At 49.8% G+C, this 21,116-nt stretch overlaps 2 protein-coding genes across 4 annotated transcripts in view; one reads left to right on the forward strand and one right to left on the reverse strand.

The window, feature by feature from the left end:
* The window catches only part of ccdc32 (coiled-coil domain containing 32), a 56,859-nt gene extending 51,463 nt beyond the window's left edge, over positions 1-5,396 (reverse strand). The window contains exon 1 of the mRNA XM_069917263.1: positions 5,067-5,396. The gene's annotated coding sequence lies outside the window, so the exon portion shown is untranslated. The remainder of the gene's footprint in view (positions 1-5,066) is intronic.
* Positions 5,107-21,116, forward strand: part of pcmtl (l-isoaspartyl protein carboxyl methyltransferase, like) — a 28,603-nt gene continuing 12,593 nt past the window's right edge. For 2 of the 3 annotated variants that reach the window (XM_069917262.1, XM_069917260.1), the window contains exons 1-4: positions 5,107-5,204; positions 7,848-7,966; positions 18,360-18,464; positions 19,729-19,760. In XM_069917262.1, coding sequence (XP_069773363.1) covers positions 7,852-7,966; positions 18,360-18,464; positions 19,729-19,760 — 252 coding nt within the window. In that variant the 5' untranslated portion in view covers positions 5,107-5,204; positions 7,848-7,851. Of the gene's footprint in view, positions 5,205-6,237; positions 6,383-7,847; positions 7,967-18,359; positions 18,465-19,728; positions 19,761-21,116 lie in introns of all 3 variants that reach the window. The other variant, XM_069917261.1, reaches the window with a different exon arrangement.

Consider the following 21,116-nt stretch of genomic DNA (forward strand, 5'->3'; position numbering starts at 1 on the left):
ATTCACATACTTGTAGATGCATTGGGGTTTTCCTTAACCCTGCTTGCCAAGGCCTTCTCATGGCCCTTTCTGCTCTCCTAAGTCCTTAGTTAAGCTTTTTCCTGGAATAATTACTCTTATTAAACCTCTCATAAGCTTTTCTTTTCTTCTTTTCTAGATTTTCTACATCCCTTATACACAATGGTTCTTCACTTTACCACCTTTCCCTGCTTCAATGAAGTATACTTGTGCAGAGTGCCATGTAAATGTTCTCTGACATGCCACGTTTCTGATGTACATTTCCCCAAGTACATCTGCTCCCAATTTATACTCCCAAGATCTTTTCTAATAGTATCATATTTTCCCCTGCCCCAATTAAATGTTTTACCAAATTGTCTATTTCTTTCCTTTTCCAGCACTACAGTAAAGGAGAGACAGATCTGACTCCTGACTTGGTTCATTCCAGGTCAAGTATAGTCTCTCCTCTAATTGGTCTATCTACATATTGTGTCAGGAATCTTTCCACTCTATTCAAACCCTTCATTCAAGGATGGGGCCAATCAATATTAGAAAAGTTAAAATCACCAACCTTCATAACATTATTTTTGTACCTTTCTAGAATCTGCCTCCTCTCTGCTCCTTGATGTCTCTGTTACTAATGGAGAGTCGATAATCAAGATTCTTTTATTATATGTAACATTACACATGTCCAGTGGGGTTATTGCCCCCTTCCTGTTCCTGACTTCCACCCACAATGACAATCGCTCCACTACTTCCCCCTTTTCTGCAACAGTGATAGTGTATCCCTGATCAGCATTGTCACTCCCCATCTCTTTTACCTCCCTCCCTGTCCACTTTGAAACATCTAAAGCCCAGCACATTCAGCAGCCATTCCTACCCCCGATATAGCCACGTCTCAGTAATGGCCACAACGTCATAGTTCCACATAGTGACCCCTGACTGGACTTTCTCTGCTCTATTCCTAATACTTCTTGCGTTAATGTACACACATTTCAAGCCATCCAACTTACTGCATTTGTGTTTCATCCACTGCCTGTCTTTCCTCACAGTTTTACAATACATGGCATCAACCATTTCACCAACTGGTTTCCCAAACTGGGTTCCATGGAACCATGGGGTTGCGTGAAATAAGTGACCATTGAATGGTGCATTCACTGAGCAATGCTCAGTTTCCAGTGCATCACAGGAGTCTATGCTCAAAGCCTCGCCCCAGACTGGGCGACACTGGTCCGCAGCAAGTGAGGCACCCCATCAAAGACAAACCAGATCCCCTCCCAGTTTGAACTAATACACTGCACTCCCCATCCCTTCTGCCCCCCCCGGATCAATGCCCAAACCCATCTCTACAACACTGCACCCATTGGCCCGCTGCACTGCGACCCCTCATCGAAAATGCCCAAGCAAACTCCCACATGACTCGAGGACAGTGCCCAATCCTGACCACACAGCAGCAGAAAGACCCGGAGTCAGAAGAAAAAATTCCCCCGCACAATGCAAAACAAACGATGGAAAAAAGCCAGGCAGAAACAACACCTCAATAAAGTGCCCAAGCCCCAAACATTGGGCATGCATTTCCATCCCTGCCATACAAAGTACACAGTTTGACCTGCTGAGCCTCTCCAGCACTGTAGCATCACAGAACTATCAGCTGGCTGTCCCACCAACCTCAAGCACAAACAATTCACCTCAATCCTCCCCATGAAGCTGGAACCAGGCATGTATGTCCGACCCCCGAAACTGCAGCACCACCGCCAGAGGATCTCCCCCCACCAAAGCGCAATGCAGACACCAGGCCATCACCAACAATCCCCCAGCATGAAGCCAACCACACTCCACTGATATTCCATGTGCAACACTATGAACCATGGATCATTGGACCAAAAAAAACCAAAAGAATGGTAAATTTATTTACTTTATCACTGTAGTTTTGTTATATACCAGGTATTGCAAACTGTTCATGACAATTACGGTTCCGCCATTTCCAAGAGCTCCCAAAAGGGTTCCATAAGCTAAAACATTTGGGAAACCCTGATCTAATGTAAGACCTCACAATGGGCAGCACACTTTGTGTAATGGCTAGTGCAAGGCTATTACAGCACCCGTGGAGTGAAACATGAAAGCCTACAGATGCTGTGATTGTAGTAAAAACACAGACACGCCAGCCACATGCATTCGAATCCAGCGATGTCTGAAAGGAGTTTGTACATTCTCTTGTGCCTGCTCCGGATCCCTCCCACCCTCCAGAAACACAGAGTTTGTGAGTCAATTGGTATATTTGGGCAGCATGGGCTTGTGAGCCGGTGGGCCTGTTACTGTGCTGCATGTCTAAATTAAAAAAAAAACTCTGGTCCCTATCCCCCTGCCTAGCTAGTTTAATCCCTCCCCTAGAGCTACCTCCACTTCAGGTGCAACTTATCCTTTTTGTACTGGTCATGCATAGCTCATATGCCCTTGAACTTCCCATCGATTCTCCTGCACCTCATCTCCACTGTGGCCAATTTGAATCAGTCAATTAACCTACTAACCAGCATGACTTTAGGATGAGGGAAGAAACCAAAGTGTGCAGATGAAACACAAGTGATCACAGGGAGAATGTGAAAACTCCACACAGGCAGCACCTGAAACCAGGAATATACCCAATCAATGGAGCAGTGAGGCAAAAGCATTACCTGTCATGTTACCTTAACCACCATTCCTATCATTATCCTGAATGCCTGCCCTGTTGATCTGAGACCATAACCCCTGACTGTAGACACCCTAGCTGAGGGAATCAACATCCTCAAGCCTAAACAGTTCTATTGACTTCAATGCAATCACTACTTACACTTCCTGCCTCTGGATCCACTGAACCTTTCTCGCCAGTAGGTCCTCCCTTTGGGAGGACATGCAGGGCACAGCACCCACTCTTTGTAATCCTCCAGCAGTGTCTGTGGCAGTCACTGCCTATGGACATGGGATGGCTCTGTGATCAGTAGAGTTGTCACTGGCAGTGTGGGAGGGTGAGGGCAGTATGAGCAGTGGGTTAAGTGAGGGTGTGCTGATACCCAACCCAGAGTATGGGGGAAGGAGGTGCACAGCAATGGAAACTTAGGGGGGGGGGGAAATAAAGGAGAATGTTTATCTGACTGGGCCGCAATTTCCAACGGGGAGGGGTGGAAATGTTGAGAGTGGGTGACATTGGGTGGGGGTGAGGATATTGGGGGTAGGGTGGGTGATATTGGATGGGGGTGGAGATGTTGTGGGTGGGTGACATTGCATGGGGATGTTGCGGGTGGGAGGGTGACATTGGGTGGTATGTGGGGGGTGACATTAGGTGGGATGTGGGAGGGTGACATTGGTTGGGATGTTGGGGGGTGACATTGGTTGGGATGTTGGGGGGTGACATTGGGTGGGATGAGGAGGGGGGTGGGAGGGTGACAATGGGTGGGATGTGGGAGGGTGACATTGGGTGGGATGTGGGGGGTACAATGGGTGGGATGTGGGGGGCTGGGAGGGTGATATTGAGTGGGTGACATTGGGTGGGGTGTGTGTGGGGGGGGTCGGAGGATGACAATGGGTGGGATGTGGGGTGGTGGTAGGGTGACAATGGGTGGGATGTGATGGGGTGGGAGGGTGACAATGGGTGGGTGGGTGACATTGGGTGGGATGTGGGGGGGTGGGATGTAGGGAGGGTGACATTGGGTGGGATCTGGGGGGTGGGAGGGTGACATTGGGAGGGATGTGGGAGGGTGACATTGGGAGGGATGTGGGAGGGTGACATTGGGAGGGATGTGGGAGGGTGACATTGGAAGGAATGTGGGGGGGTGACATTGGGAGGGATGTGGGGGGGATGACATTGGGAGGGATGTGGGGGGAGTGACATTGGGAGGGATGTGGGGGGGGTGGGAGGGTGACATTGGGAGGGATGTGGGAGGGTGACATTGGGTGGGATGTGGGAGAGTGACATTGGGTGGGACGTGGGGGGAGACATTGGGTGGGATGTGGGGGGGTGGGATGTGGGGGGTTGGGATGTAGGGAGGGTGACATTGGGTGGGATCTAGGGGGTGGGAGGGTGACATTGGGAGGGATGTGGGAGGGTGACACTGGGGGGATGTGGGGGGGTGACATTGGGAGGGATGTGGGGGGTGACATTGGGAGGGATGTGGGGGGTACAATGGGTGGGATGTGGGGGGCTGGGAGGGTGATATTGGGTGGGTGACATTGGGTGGGGTGTGTGTGGGGGGGGTCGGAGGATGACAATGGGTGGGATGTGGGGTGGTGGTAGGGTGACAATGGGTGGGATGTGATGGGGTGGGAGGGTGACAATGGGTGGGTGGGTGACATTGGGTGGGATGTGGGGGGGTGGGATGTAGGGAGGGTGACATTGGGTGGGATCTGGGGGGTGGGAGGGTGACATTGGGAGGGATGTGGGAGGGTGACATTGGGAGGGATGTGGGAGGGTGACATTGGGAGGGATGTGGGAGGGTGACATTGGAAGGAATGTGGGGGGGTGACATTGGGAGGGATGTGGGGGGGATGACATTGGGAGGGATGTGGGGGGAGTGACATTGGGAGGGATGTGGGGGGGGTGGGAGGGTGACATTGGGAGGAATGTGGGAGGGTGACATTGGGAGGGATGTGGGAGGGTGACATTGGGTGGGATGTGGGAGGGTGACATTGGGTGGGACGTGGGGGGAGACATTGGGTGGGATGTGGGGGGGTGGGATGTGGGGGGTTGGGATGTAGGGAGGGTGACATTGGGTGGGATCTAGGGGGTGGGAGGGTGACATTGGGAGGGATGTGGGAGGGTGACACTGGGGGGATGTGGGGGGGTGACATTGGGAGGGATGTGGGGGGTGACATTGGGAGGGATGTGGGAGGGTGACATTGGGTGGGACGTGGGGGGAGACATTGGGTGGGATGTGGGGGGGGCATTGGGTGGAATGGTGTGAGGGCCGGTGATGGCGACAGCAGGTGAGTCGGGTGACGGGCTGGATGGGGGTCGAGGTACGAAGACGGGAGAGAGGGTGAAGGGAGTAACGGGGGGGGGGGGGGGGAATGAGTAGAAGGGAGGAACAGTCACTTACCCAACCGTCCTGCCGCCGCCGCCACTCGCGAGCAGGAAGCGCACCTTGTGCGTCATCAACGTGCGACAGCAGCTGTGTGTGCGCGCGGGGCAAAGGGAGCGAGACAAGGACGAGGGGGAATGAGGAATAGGGGAGACGGTGAGGCGTAGAGTGATTGCAGGAGGGGAAGGGTAGGAGGTGTGGGGGAGGGGATGGATCGAGGGAGAGGAGGGAACGGGGAGAGGAGGAACGGGGAGGGGAGGGAAGGGAACGGGGAGCGGAGACATCAGGGCGAGGGATCAGGGGAGAGGAGGCATGGGGAGGGAACGGGGGAGAGGAGGCATGGGGAGGGAACGGGGGAGAGGAGGCATCGGGGAGGGATCAAGGGAGAAGAGGAAACGGGGAGGGATATAGGGAGAGGAGGGAATGGGGGAGGGATCAGGGCAGTGGAGGGAACTGGGGAGAGGAGACATGGGGAGGCATCAGGGGAGAGGAGACATTGGGGGAGGGATCAGGGGAGAGGAGGAACGGGGTGTGGAGGCATCGGGGAGGGATCAGGGGAGAGGAGGGAACGGGGGAGAGGAGGCATCAGGGAGAGATCAAGGGTGAGGAGGGATCAAGAGAGAGGAGGGAACGGGGAGAGATCAGGGGAGGGATCAGGGCAGTGGAGGGAACAGGGAAGAGGAGGGAACGGGGAGAGGAGACATGGGGAGGCATCAGGGGAGAGGAGACATTGGGGGAGGGATCAGGGGAGAGGAGGAACGGGGTGTGGAGGCATCGGGGAGGGATCAGGGGAGAGGAGGGAACGGGGAGAGGAGGCATCAGGGAGAGATCAAGGGTGAGGAGGGATCAAGAGAGAGGAAGGAACGGGGGAGGGATCAGGGCAGTGGAGAGAACAGGGAAGAGGAGGGAACGGGGAGAGGAGACATGGGGAGGCATCAGGGGAGAGGAGACAGGGGGAGGCATTGGGGAGAGGAGGGAATGGGGTAGAGGAGGGTTTGGGGGCGAGATCATGTGAAGGGATCAGAGTAGGGAATGTGGGAGAGGAGGAAACGGAGAAGAGGGAACGGGGAGAGGTGGGAGAAGGGATCAGGGGAAGTGGAGAAAGGAAATGAACAATAATAATGAACTCTCATTTTCTCCCTGTTCTTAACCTTTGACTCCACACCTCTCCTCCCTGGAATACCTTTAGTGATTTAACTCCACAACCCCCAGGGTAGAGAATTCGAGTTTCACTATGCCAATCCAAGAAATTGCGTATCATGGTGACCCTTTATTTGGAAACTTTGTTCCTGAGTTCTTGATTGACCTGCAAACGACCTTGTGACATCTTCCCAGTAAGGTTCTCTCAGAATCTTGTGACAATAAAATAATATCTCATTCTTTTAAACTTCAGTGAGTAAAAACACAAAGCTGGAGAAACTAAGCAGGTCAAATACTTTATATACTTTATATAAAATACTTTATATAGAAAAGGTAAAGATACATAACCAAACGATTCAGGCTTGAGCCCTTCATCAAGGTGAGTACAGGCCTAACCTGCTCAATATTTCATCGTTAAATAATTTAATCCAAGAATCAATCCAGCAAATTCCTGATCTGTTTCAATGGAAATATATTTCTCCTCTTGATATATTCCCTACTTAGATAACAAGATGAAAAATGTTCTTCCCTGATTTTGTACACCATCTCTTTCACCATAAACATCAATATTCTGTTTACCTTAGTTAACCGCTTGCTCTGCGTGCATGTTAACTTTGTCTTATGCTCTTCTGATCAATGTAAACAAACCTCACATTTCCTCAGATAGATATTTTTGCCTATCCCATTCGAGATGTTTGCCCAATGACAATCTATCTATCTTCACCACTACCTCTCTTAACCTCTGCATTGACTAAAATGTCAGAGAATTGCCCAGCATCATGTACATGATCAGGTGAAATTTCCGTACTCCTTTTAATCCTAGTGGCTGGCCATGCTCTTCAGGCGGCCCAATTGGCATAGCGGTTAGCGCAAGGCCTTTACAGAGCCAGCGATCGGGACTGGGGTTTGAATCCTATATTGTCTGTAGGTTCTCCCCATCTCTGCGTGTGTTTTCACCAGCTCTGGTTTCCTCCCATTGTTCTAAATGTACCGGGCTTAATTAAATTTTAAAAAATTCAGTTTAACCATTGACTCCATCTTCCTGAAGTCTGACTCCGAACCAGGTGTTCACAATCTTGGGTCACATTTAACTCTGAAAAACTGACAGATCACATATTCATGCCATAATTAAGATTGTATGTATCCTCTTCGCGATCAACCCTTCATTAACCAATCTCCACAGGAGGCTAGGATTGACTCTGGCTCTTTGGTGCTGTGAGCCAGTGGCTCTACAGGCTATATAGCTGTGCTGCCCAGAAGCGAGACAGGGACAGGAGGTTTGCAGTGACAAATTCTAAAACTTAAGCAATTGCCAAAAGGTAAAATAGAGGGCGAGCAAAAGTCAGAATTGCTCTGAGATCTGAGAGGGCTGTAAGATGAATAATAGAAGATGCTGAAGAAATTAAGGGATTTGAGGTAAGAATGGGAATATGAACTATTACCAGAACAGTAGGTAAAAGAGGGCAGGTTGGTGGGTGAGTGATAAAGGGTGGAAGAAAGCTATTAGCATGGGTACCTGAAAAGGAAGGGGGAGAGTGGAATAGAAAAAACATAGTGAATTACTGAACTTGATGCAGAATGTTTCCTGTGCTTCGCTATGTTCCTGGAGAAAGGGTTGCTGATATTGGTCCTAATCATTGTGCTTTGGCTCGGTTTAAGGGAGATGCTGACCATGCTGAGGCTGTCCATTGTATTTCCAATGGGAGTCCTGCTCGTAAGGACCATGGCCTGGACTTCTTCTGGAAACTCCCACTCACAGCTCATTGAGAACCTGAGAAGTGAGTATCTTGAGATGTTTTGTTCAGGGCTGGCTTCATTTTGAGAACAGGTGCAGTGGAGACAGGAATATGGCGAATATTGATATTCAAAGGGACATTGGCGTGCTTGTGCATCACACACTGAAAGCCAACACAAAGGTGCAGCAAGTGACTAGAATGGCAAATGGTATATTGGCTGTGAAGAGAATACTTGTGTGTAACTATAAAGATGTTTTACTGCAATCATACTAGCCCTTGGTTTGACCATACCTGGAGTATTGTGCACAACTTTGATATTCTGACCAAAAAGAGGATATACTGTCTACAGAGTGAGTGCGTTGGAGATTCACTGTACTGTTTATTATATTATTTGAGAGTTTATTGTCATATTACAGGAACACAGAAATTCTTACTTGCTGCAGTCACACTGGTATGCAAAGGACACCAACAACATACATTCAATCACCACAATGTGCCATGAGGCAAACTTTAGCTTGTTTAAACTTAATTTCGATATATTATCATGAATGTGAGCAATTAAGCCCTTCTGGGAGGAATGCAAGAGAAAAATGACATCAACAACCCTCTACTTCCTGAGCACGAGGAAAAGTTGTTACAGTAATTGGGTATTTAAAAAATTCCTAATCTGCAACTACCTAAAAAATTCGAAAGATTAAATTAATCGATAGTTGCTCAAAAGACATGAGACAATCATCAACAAATAGATCTTGAAAACAACCGATTTTTTGCTCTTTCTAGTTAGAAAAGGCCTGATTGATCCAGGAAGGAGAAAAAAAGATAATTAAATGGAATAATCTGGATAAAGAGCTGTAGGCTCTGCGCCGAGAATCCTCAAAGGATTTCTCACCCATTGTCTTGTCCACTTGGCCAAAACTACTGCTCAGGGCTGGTGGGTTTGCTGTCTGAGGAGAGATTGAGAAGACTAGGTCCGTGTTTTGTGAAGTTTAGAAGAAAGAGACATCTCATTGAAATTATAAAGATTCTTACAGGGCTCAACAAGCATTTCCCTAGGTTGAGGAGTCTGGGACCAGGCACATATGCATCAGGATAAGCAAAGAAGCAAAGATGGTGAGAAACCTCTTCTCCTGGAGGGTGGCGAAGCTGTGGAATTCTTTCTCCAGACGGCTGTGGAGGTTTAGTTACTGAGTTCATTCAAGTCAGAAGTTCAGATTTCTGGATGCTGAAGAAATCGAGGGATCTGGGGATCATTCAGGAAAAGGACATTGAGATGGAAGATTCCTCCTGGGTCAACTGCTGCTCCCAATTCATATTTTCCAATGGCTGCATGATGAGATTATGTGGGGGTATTTTACAGTACTGGTGCGTGGTGCTAACTCTTTCCAGCTTAGACAATGGAGTAAAACTAATCACACAAGATAACAAGAAATGGGAGCAGGTGAGCCCGTCGATAGGATTGTGGCCGACTTGGCAGTGTACTCAGCTCCACTTACCTGGTTTTTCCCCATACCCCTTAATTCCCCTATTATGTAAAAATTAATCAAGCTGCCTTGAATATATTTAATGAGGCAGACTCTACAGCTTCATTGGGAAGAGAATCCCAGAGATTCTACTCTTCAGGAGAGGCAATTCCTCCTCATCTCCATCCTAAATGTACTCCCCTGAAACTTGAGGCTCTATCCTTAGTTCTAGTCTCATCAACCAGTAGAAAACAACATTCCTGCCTCGAACTAATCTATCCTTCTCATAATTTTATCTTCCTCTAAGATCTTCTCTAATACTTCTGAATTCCAAGCAACTCGATTTCTCCTCATAGGTAATTTCCTCATCTCTGGAATCAACCTGGTGGAACCCCTCTGCCCTGCCTCCAAAACCAGTAAATGAGAGTCAACGCCCCACTGTGTAATTGGATCTTGGATTTCCTCACCTCCAGACCTCCATTAGTGAGAACTTCTCCACAATCTCCATCAGTACCGGAGCAACACAGGGCTGTGCTCTTAGCCCCTTGCTCTACTCACTTTCGACTGTGTAGCTTGGCATGACAATAACAGCATCTACAAATATGCCAATGACACCACAGTATAAAGGAAGGGGATGAGTCAACATACAGGATGGAGATTTAAAAACTTGGCTGAATGGTTCACCAACAACAACCTTGTGCTCATTGTCACCAAAACTAAGGAACTGATTGTTGACTTCAGGAAAGGAAAGCTAGAGGTTTACAATCCAGTGATCATTAGGGGATTAGAGGTGGAGAGAGTGAGTAAATTTAGGTTCTTGGGAGTCACTATCTCAGAGGATCTTTCCTTGACCCAACACACCAATGGCATCATGAAGAAAGCACATCAGCACCTCTACTTCTTCAGGAGTTTGCAGAGGTTTGGTATGACACCAGAAACCCTGGCAAATTTCTACAGAGGTGTGGTGGAAAGTGTACTGACTGGCTGCATCACCGTCTGGTATGGAAACACCAGTACCCCTGAGTGTAAAGCCCTCCAAAAAGGAGGCAAAACCCTCCCCACTACAGGGAACACTGCCGTCAGAGAGCAGCAGCAATCATCCAAGACCTACATCACTGCTGCCGTCAGGAAAGTGGTATAGGTGCCACAAGACTCACACCACAGGTTCAGAAACAACTGTTACCCCTCTACCATCAGACTCCTCAACAACAAACTCAATCAGAGACTCATTTAAGGACTCTTGTGCACTTTATTCTCTCTGTATTGCAGTCAGTTTGTTTACATTCGTTATCAGTTTACAGTTCTTTTATTTGTTTACACATTTTTTGCTCTGTGTAAAGTTTATTTTTTGTATTAGCAATTAGTGGTGATTCTGGCTTGCCCGTAAGTAAAAGGAATCTCAGGGTTGTATGTGATGTCATGTATGTATTCTGACAATAAATCTGAAATCCTTTCTCAAGTAAGGAGACCAGAACTGCATGCAATACTTCAGATGCAGCCTCACCAGTATCCTGGACAGTTGTAGCAGAAGCTGTTGGTTCTTGAATTCAGCCCCCACCCCCACCAATGAATGCCAATACTAATTTTCCTTCTTGATTACATGCTGCTTCTGTAAACCAACTAGCGAATCATGCACCAGCACTTCCAAAACCCTCTGCAATCTTTCACCTTTTAAATTGACAACACACATTTGGTATCTGCTGATGTCTGAAACTGAGGGACTTGGGGCAAATGAGCACTACGGGTGAATTTAAATTTAAAACATACAGTTGCTGGAGGAACTCAGTAGTCTTGTAGTGTCCATAGGAAACAAAAGACCTTTACATGCAGTGATGAAGCCCAATTGTAAAGGCACAGATTCTCCGCCCATACGTCCATGAATGTGCCCTGGTCGGTTCCAAGGCACCGACTGCAATCCCTCTCGGGGAAGGATCATCATCGGTGCGCAGTGCTCCATCGCCTTGCATGAATGTACAGCTGCTGCAAGCAACTGGCTAAGGGCAGGCTGATGACGTCGCGACGATGCCGTCAGCCAGTGACCCATCTCCCCCCTCCCACCCACTCACCCCTCTCCCTCAGGGCAGGGGCAGCTGGCGTCAGGTTAAGGACGGGTGGCGGGGGCCGTCAGGTCAAGGGTGGCCATCAGGCCATCAGTTCAAGGGTGGCCGGTGGGAGCTGTCAGGGGCCATCAGGTCAAGGGCAGCCGGCAGGGGAAATCAAGTCGGGGGGACGGCGGGGGCCATCAGGTCAAGGGGGGACGGTGGGGGCCGGCAGGAGCCTTTGGAGCAGGGGGTGGCTGGTGGGAGCTGTCAGGGCAGCAGCAGGAGCCGTCAGGGTGGGGGTCATCAGGGCGGGGGCCATCAGTGGGAGCCCAGTGTGGGCCCCACCGGCTGCTCTCGCACCTCACCGGGCTGCTTCACCCTTCAGGGCTGCTCCTCAGTGGCTCCAAATGTGGCAGAACAATGGCTGTGTTCCCTACCCATAATCCCCCATGCAGCTGGAACTGTTCTAGGAAACACAGGGGTTCCAGCTGCATGGGGGATTATGGGTAGGGAAAGTGGCCATTGCTCTGCCACTTATTTATGACAGGAGGTGCCATGGCACCAGTTGCCCCACCTCCATCGAATCTGGAGGGCGCTACGAGGCGCCACTCAATATGAATGCAATGCAAGAGCAGCTTTTGAGGGCTTTTCCATGAAAGGTATATTTTTCCTTCCGCGCTTATAGCAGGCCTTGACGCGGAGGCTTGGCATGAAAGTGCCTGAGCTCTTCCTTAAGGTATGAGTAAGAAAAGAGATAGGCTTCTGTGTTAAAGGCTGTGGAAATGGAAAGAATAGGAGGGACAGGAGTGCAGACCAACAGACAAAAGGTGTTAATTGGATATGATAATAAGATGGGAGAGGAAAAGTGAGAAATGATTTTGGCTTTGAAAGGAGACAGTGGGAAAAAGGAAGAGAGAGACAGAAGCCCTTTTCACACTGGCTAACCAGTAGATTGGTCATTCAGTGAATGGTTAAGGAAGCCATTGTGATAGTACAGATTCTATCACCAATGTGTATATGTATATATTGTGGTATAGGATGGCTATGATTGGCTGAGAGTGTAGCCACGCCTACTGGCAGGTCTTAAAGGTTTGCTCCTAGCCAGACCCAGATCATTCTGGACTGGTCGACCTACATGTGATACGCTCCAGTCTTCTAGTTAATAAAAGCCTTGGTTTGGATCAACAAGCCTTTGATTCTTTCAATGTGCACTACAATTTTATTAACTAGAAAGTTTTCAAGGGATGGAGCGTATGCTGCGACTGGAACGCCTTAACATCAACCCGCAGTCGGCTACAGCATCGAATGACTTTAAGCATTGGGTGAGGTGTTTCAAAGCTTACCTACAACTTTCTGACCCTGCCTTGGAGGAGGACGGCCATCGACTAATAATATTGATGTCTATCGTGTCCCCGAGAGTCTACGAGAGCATGCAGGATGCAGCCACTTACTTCGCAGCCATGAAGGTGTTGAAAGGATTCTACGAGTGACCAGTACAAACTAGCGACCAGGAGGTAACTGCCCAGTGAGTCCTGTAGAGCTTATAGCCAAGCACTAAGAGCACTTGGGAGAGCCTGTGCTTGCTCAGACAGAACTGCTGCTGAGACCACCGACGATCTCATTCGAGATGCTTACGTGGCCGGGGTCCAATTGAATGAGGTGAGGCAGCGCTTGTTAGGGCACGGGGGAGAAAACCTAGAGGACATGATCCGGATCGCAGAGACAATGGAGGCTGCGATCTTAAGTATGGATGCTTACTCTCAGGGCTGGATCCCACGCTATGAAGTGAGTAGGATGCCTTCCCTCAACTCTACTACCCCATGGCCCGTCGCTACACTGCCTGATGTGACCCCAAAGTGCTACTTCTGTGGGAGGGATAAGCACAGCAGGTCCCAGTGTCTGGCAAGGAAAGCCAGGTGCCAGAAGTGTCTTAAAAATGGCCACTTTGCTGTAGTCTGTCGCTCCAAAATGGCCACCGTCAAACACCGCACCTCGTGAGGCCCAACCGTCACCTTCCCATTCAAACATCTCTTCTTCAGAGCTCTCGTCCAATGAGAGCAAGGCTCTACTGCACGTCAGCGCCTGATGTCACAGGACAGACGCCAAGTGTGGATGATACAGCCCACCCTTGCCGCGATGACGTTGGCCTGCTTGGACCTCCCTCGTGGAGCAACGACCGCCCAGGCCCTAGCCCCGACTTCAACGACTGCCATTGCCGCTACTGACACTGCCGACCAGGTACCCGCCGCAGCGGTTGCCGCTGCTGACCAGGGACCTGCCGCAGTGGTTGCCGCTACCAACCAGGTACCTGCCACCGCGACCAACGCTGCCGCCACCACCGACGCTGCCGACCTGACACCCACTGACGCTACCGGCCCAGTGCCCACCGACACTACTGACCTGGTACCCACTGCCGCCACCGCCAACGACTACCCGCCTGACCGCCCCACCACTGTTGACTGCAAGCAGCGACCCCCAGCACTTACTGTTGGCTGGTTGACACCCTCAGCAGGTTGCAGGCAGCAGCCCCAGCTCCTCGATGCTGACAGCTCCAGCCCGACTGCTTCTGTGACGTTACCACACACACGTAGTGCACTTCAGGCCCGACGCTGCGTGATGTCATCACGTAAGCACTGTTCCCAGCACAGGTCTCTGCATTAGTGACCCTGGACCAGGACTGCCCCCATCCCTTTATAAAAGCAATGGAACTGATTAAAGTGCATGGACACCATACCAATTGCTTATTTGACTTGGGGTCAACCGAGAGTTTTATCCGTCCAGACTTGGCCCACCGTTGTGGACTGGTTATTCTCCCCACTGACCAGAGGATTTCATTGGTGACCAGGTCACACTCAACTGGGGTAAAGGGGTATTGCGTGGTGACCCTGAAAGTCCAGGCCATCACATTTACCAATTTTAAACTATTAGTCCTTCCCCAACTGTGTGCTCCCGTATTGCTGGGACTGGATTTTCAGTGCCAGTTCTGAACTGTTTCCCTGCACCATGGGGGACCCCACGCCCCACTCTCTGTCTGTAACCACTCCACCCCGGAGGGTCCTGCCAGCGAAAGCTCAAGCCACCTGCCCCGGCGCACCTCGTGTAGCCTCTCCACCCTCCGGGTCGCTCCTCCAGCCCTCTTTGCAAATCTCTCTCCTGGCTGGAAACCAGTGGCCATCAAAAGCCGGCTGTATAGTTATGAAGACAGGAAATTCATCAGAAGTGAGGTGCGCAGACTGCTGGACGAGGGCCTTATCAAACCCAGCTCAAGTCCCTGGAGGGCCCAGATGGTGGTGGTTAAAAATGTGGAGAAACCGCGGATGGTGGTTGACTACAGCCAGACAGTCATCCACTTCACCCTTCTGGATGCGTACCCCCTCCCACGAATCACAGATGTGGTGAATCAGATCGGCCAATACCGTGTGTTCTCCACCATTGACTTATGTTCGGCCTATCACCAGCTCCCGATCCACTGAGAAGACCGACTTTTCACGGCCTTTGAAGTTAATGGGCGGCTGTATCAATTCCTCAGGGTACCCTTTGGGGTCACAGATGGTGTCGCGGTTTTCCAGCAGGAAATGGACCGGATGGTAGACCAGAACGGGCTAAAAGCTACTTTCCCGTATCTGGACAATGTCACCATCTGCGGCCATGACACGCAGGACCACGATGCCAACCTCGAGAAATTTTTTCAACTGCGATTCAGCTGAACTTAACCTACAATTTCGACAAGTGTGTCTTCCGGACCACTCGGCTCACAATTCTAAGTTGTGTGGTGGAGAACGGCTCAACATCGATCCGCAGTTGGCTACAGCTTCGAATGACTTTAAGCACTGGGTGAGGTGTTTTGAAGCTTACCTACAACCCTCTGACCCTGCCGTGGAGGAGGACGGGGTGGTAATGCATATGTCTCCTCATGGACTTGCCCCCCCCCCACACCCAAAAGGAGCAAACTCAGACATTGCCTGAGTTTCTTTTCGTACTATGCCCAATGGGATCCACACTATGCCGACAAGGCACGGCCACTTATCAAGACCACCTCCTTCCCCCGTCAACTGAAGCCAGAGCGGCCTTCGACCGCATCAAATCGGACATCGCTGCTGCAATGCTGCATGCCATCGACGAGTCCATTCCGTTCCAAGTAGAGAGCGAAGCATTCGATTTTTCATTGGCGGCCACTTTGAACCAGGCCAGCCGGCCGGTAGCCTTCTTCTCCAGGACCCTCCAGGGCCCTGAGAGCCGACACTCCTCTGTCTAGGAGGAAGCCTAGGCCATAGTCGAAGCAGTATGTCGTTGGAGACACTACCTCACTGGCAGGCGCTTTACACTGCTGACCGACCAACACGCGGTCTCCTTCATGTTTAGCAATACCCAGCAAGGTAAGATCAAGAATGACAAGATCGCTAGGTGGAGAATCGAACTCTCCACCTTCAATTATGACATACTGCACTGGCCTGGTAAACTTAACGACCTGCCAGATGCATTCTCCAGGGGGACTTGTGCAGAGACACCACGACACGAGGAGCTCTGTCATCCAGGGGTCACTAGGTTTGTGCACTTTGTTAATGCTCACAATCTGCCCTACACAGTCGAGATTCGCTCCATGACCCGAGGCTGACTGGTGTGCGTTGAGTGGAAGCCCCACTTCTTCTGTCCGGAGAACACCCACGTCATCAAAGCCACCTGACCCTTTGAACGTCTAAGCGTGGACTTCAAGGGGCCCCTACCGTCGACCAACTGTAACACCTACATTCTTACGGTGATCGATGAGTATTCTCTCTTCCCGTTCGCTGTGCCCTGCTCTGACATGACCACCTCCTTAGTCATAGAGGCCCTGCACAGTATCTTTGCCATCTTTGGGTACCCCAGTTATATCCACAGTGACCGGGGGTCCTCATTTATGAGTGCCGAGCTGCGGCAGTACCTTCTGTAGCGTGTTATTGCTTTGAGCAGGACCACCAGCTATAACCCACGCGGTAATGGGCAGGACGAAAGAGAGAATGCCACCGTCTGGAAAGCGATTACACTTGCCCTCCAGTCCAAAGGCTTCCCCACCGCTCGCTGGCAGGATGTGCTCACAAGCACCCTACACTCCATCCGCTCCCTCCTATGCACCGCGACCAATGCCACCCCCCATGAAAGGATGTTCTCTTTCCCGAGGAAATCCGAATCGGGAATAACCACGCCGGCGTAGCTCACGGTTCCCGGGCCTGTCCTCCTGCGACGCCACGTCCTGTACTCAAAGAACGACCCTTTGGTTGAACCCGCATTATGCATACATTGAGTACCCGGATGGGCAGGAGGACACAGTCTCGGTAAGGGACCTAGCCCAAGCCGGATCAGGCCCAGCAGTGCTCCCAACCCAACCTCCTCCAACTCCTTCTCCCTTAGGTCACGTGCTCGAATAGAGGGATCAGCACCACCCCACCAACTCAGGCCAGCCTGTTGACATCGCAAGGCCGCCAGTGTCACGACTCCAGCGACCCCAATCCCAGCACCACAGCGGTCTTGCCAGATGATCAGGCCCCCCCGACCGTTACAGCTCCTAAACTCCCACCAGTTACCCCCCTTTTTTCTTACAGCCCTCCATTCACCCTGGGGTCAGTTCTCAAAGAAGGGGTGAATGTGATGGTACGGATTTTATCACCAATGTGTATATGTATATATTGTGGTATAGGATGGTGATGATTGGCTGAGAGCGTAGCCACACCGACTGACAGGTCTTAAAGGGTTGCTCCTAGCCAGACCCAGATCATTCTGGACTGGTCGACCTACATGTGATACGCTCCAGTCTTCTAGTTAATAAAAGCCTTTGATTCTTTTGACATGCACTACAGCCGTTTTTGCCTTTCACACTGGGCCACTGTTAATTGGTCCTCTGTGTGCTTTCACACTTACCACAAGACATCCCCGGGAGATGGGGGATTCTATCCTCCGCCGGTGACACCTGCGTAAAACAATGAGCGATGGTGGACCTGTCCTAAATCCTGATCAATGCATCAATGTATTATGATTTTATATTTGAACAAAATTAATCATGCCTCATTATAACATAATAAGCATTATGTACAGCACAGTATGAGCCCTTCAGCCCCTTTGTTGTGCCGACCTATATAAACCTTTAGAAATTTATAAAGAACCATGGGAAAGTCCTAGCGGCAATAACGCACAATTTATTAGGACGGAATTCTGGGAGAGCAGGCCCGCCATCGCTCTTTCCCACAGTCTTTATTAAACGTGTGGCTATGTATTTTATATCACTGTCCCACAGTCTTTTATGAATTTATAGGTCAGCAAAGTTTGTGCCTTTTTAATCTTTTGTTTCCTTTACATTCCTGCACTCACGCAAAAATGTCATCGCCATGTCACTACTTTGTCCCTGAATTGTCCATGTCCCTTTCACACTAGGCTAATTGGCGCACAGGCTTCAGTTGATGCCGGAGATGATACAACGTACTTAGATTTCACATTGGATCCTTAACCAGTAGATTGGCTGTCAGTGACTAGGACAAGGTGCCAGTGTGAAGGGGGCGAGAGAGAGACGGAGCTATCAGAAGGGAGACATCAAGGGAGGGGGAAGTTCTATTGGAAACTGGTGAAGTTGATATTAATGCCATTGGGTTGGAGGGTACCCAGACGCAATACAAGGTGCTGTTCCTCCAATTTGTGGGTGGTCTCAGACTGGCAGTGCATGAGACTATAGACAGACATGTTAGCAAGGGAATGAGGCGGGAATTGAAATAGCAGATTGACTGGGAGATTCACCATATTGCGGCAGACAGAGCCAAAGAGCTCACAAAGTGATCTCCCAGGATGACGGGTGTACCAGATGCAGTAGATGACCCTTGCAGATTCACAAGTGAAGTGTAAATCAGCACCTTTACCACACACCTGTACTGTGAAACCTCCAGTCACTATCCTTGTTTTTTCTTGTAGGGGATGGTGTAATTCAGTCTGAGCGAGTCTTCAGGGCTTTAATGGCAACGGATCGAACCCATTACTCCAAAAGTTCTCCCTACATGGACTCTCCACAGTCTATAGGTAGGTGCCCAATGATCCCAGGTGATGGTGCTTAAGGAACAGATGGTTACTGAGAAGACTGGGGCTGTACCTTGCAATGTCCAACCTGCACCTGAAGAGGAGTTGAGGGATAATGGAGCTGCTTCCCCTGTGCTTCTCTCCAGTGTCATCCTTCTCCCTTTCTGCCCCTCACCCTTCCTATCCCTTCTCTCATCCTCACTTTTCCCTGTCCTGAGTCTCCCTCAAGTTCCTTTATTAAAAATATATTAAGATTAGAATGACAGAGGTTATTTTGTGAGCAGACCAGTAACGTCTCGTACATTGTACCGTACAAAAGTGCAGAGTTGCAGAGAAATGGAGCAGACATTTTAGTGGTGTGAGGTTCAGTCAAGAGACTGATAACAGTGAGAAAAAACTGGAGGTGTGTGATCTCACCCTCATGAATCAACTTTCTGTCAGGAGAAAGGATGCAGAGAGTGGCCGGGGAGTGAGCTCCATTCCTTCTCCAGAAGTCTATAACCAGCTCCATGGTCTTGCTTTCATTGAGGGAGAATTGTCCTGGCATCAAACCACAAGTCTGTCTGATCCCTCCTATACTCCCACATGCTGTTATTTGAGATCCTGTTGACAATGGTGGTGTCATCTGTGCCCAAACCCCCATCCCACTCCTTCCCTAAACTCCCAAGCCTCCCTCTCCTTTACATACCTTGCCTCTCATTACTGGCCCTTTTAGCCACTTCTGGTCCCTCCCTCCCTCAGCCTTTATCCATAGTGGGATCCGGAGGGGATGAGTGCCGAGTATTTTTGTTACCAGAGGGGATCCACAGGACCCAAGACATGGTCCTGGGCTTTTACGAAGGAAAGCTGCACTTTAAAGCTTCTCTCTTCAGGATGTGTGTGAAGCATTCAAGGTTCTGACAGCACTTGATGTGGAGGCATTGTGATTTCCCTCAGGCTAGGCAATTTCCAGCTAGGCTCAAAGAACAGGTTGACCATTAGGACCAAGAGGAAGAGAAATTTCTTCACCTGGAAAATCCCGGGATTCAAACCCACTAACCCCGGATATCTGGTTAGCTATAAGTGGATATAAGAGATATGAGGATGGAGGAGAGAGAAAGCTGGGTTGACCCAGCCCAGTGAATGTGCTCGAGCCATCTATTGTCCCAGGACTGTGAGAGTACTGCATCACATTGTGTGCTTTTGTAATACTACTTCTGTGTGTATCTGTGTATACACAATCATTCAAGTATATCATGTAACTGAACCTCCGCTTTTGTTTCTCTAGGCTACCAGGCAACCATCAGTGCACCCCATATGGTAAGTGACAAGCAGAACACTTAGTATGTCTGGACTTTGCCATGGGTGCTGAACCTGGATTCCAGGATGGGAGATATGTATTCTGTAAGAGGCATATGGCTATCAGAGCTGAAACAGTTGCTGTGAGAAGGAAGCATCTCACTGATTGGTAGATGGCACAGGGCGCTGGGTTGACTGAACTTCCCATCAAGAGGCAGACCAGTCAAGCAGATTGCTGCAGGAGCTAAGAAAGTACCAAGTCCAGAAGTGGTCCCTGAGCAAGCAGGCAACTCCTGAACTCCCTTGTTCCCGGCCTAATGCTGTCCCCTCTTGCTCCTTGCTGCCTCGTTCCAGTTTAGTTCCAAGTGTAGGAGCCTTGGTATTGGTAACCTGTGATATGAGTGACATGGTGGAGAGCAGCATGTACCTTTTGGGTGCATGGCTCCTGAACCTTTTCCATCGCCGTGGTTCTCTGTCTCATGAGAAACAGTGGGACAAGGAGACACTGCCCACTTTTCAGTCAGACTGTGGCTGATTCAGTCTTGGGCTCCATACCACCTTTCCACTTTCCCCTTACTGGTCCGTTATAGTTCATCTCCACAGTCTACTGGGGTACAGAATCTCAGAGGTTCAACCTTAGGACAGAAGAAGTGGATTATTATCTCTGTCATTAATGGGCAAGACCTTATGATGTAACTATGTCTCCAGTTGTCGTCTGCCACCATCAACTCAACCTTTACACACATTTCTGCTATTTCCCACACATCTGCCCTGGCTTCCTCTGCCCCAAGACGCAAGGAAGGCAGGATTCCCCTTGTCCTCACCTACCACCCCACCCACCTCCACATTCAATATATTATGCTCTGCAATTTCTGCCACCTAACACATTATCCCTCCACCAGACACATTTTCCCCTCTCTGCCTTACGCAGGGACCGTTCCCTCCATGACTCCCTTGTCCACAGATCCCTTCCTATTCATCGCTCCCTTGGCATCTACCCCTGTGACCGCAGGAAATATTACACTTGATCCAAACCTCCTCCCTCACTTCCATTGGGGTCCCAAACAGTCCCTCCAAGTGAAACAAAACCATTTATGAATCTCCAGGGCTCATCTACTGCATCTGGTGCTCTAGTTGTGGCCTCATCTATTAATAAAATGTAAATACCATACAGTACCTATAAAAATATACAAACACAGGTATTAATAGTAATAAGACTATGTTTACTGCACTTACCATGACTGGTGACCTTGACATATCTACGATTGAGTGTTACTCGATCGGGCGAAAGTCGAAGTATGACTGTATAGACAACATGGAGCAAATGAGGTACTTGAGGAGTATAAAAAATGCAAGAAAAACCTCAAGAAATAAATC

The sequence above is a fragment of the Narcine bancroftii genome, chromosome 2 (assembly GCF_036971445.1).
Source record: "Narcine bancroftii isolate sNarBan1 chromosome 2, sNarBan1.hap1, whole genome shotgun sequence".
NCBI classification, from domain to species: domain Eukaryota; kingdom Metazoa; phylum Chordata; class Chondrichthyes; order Torpediniformes; family Narcinidae; genus Narcine; species Narcine bancroftii.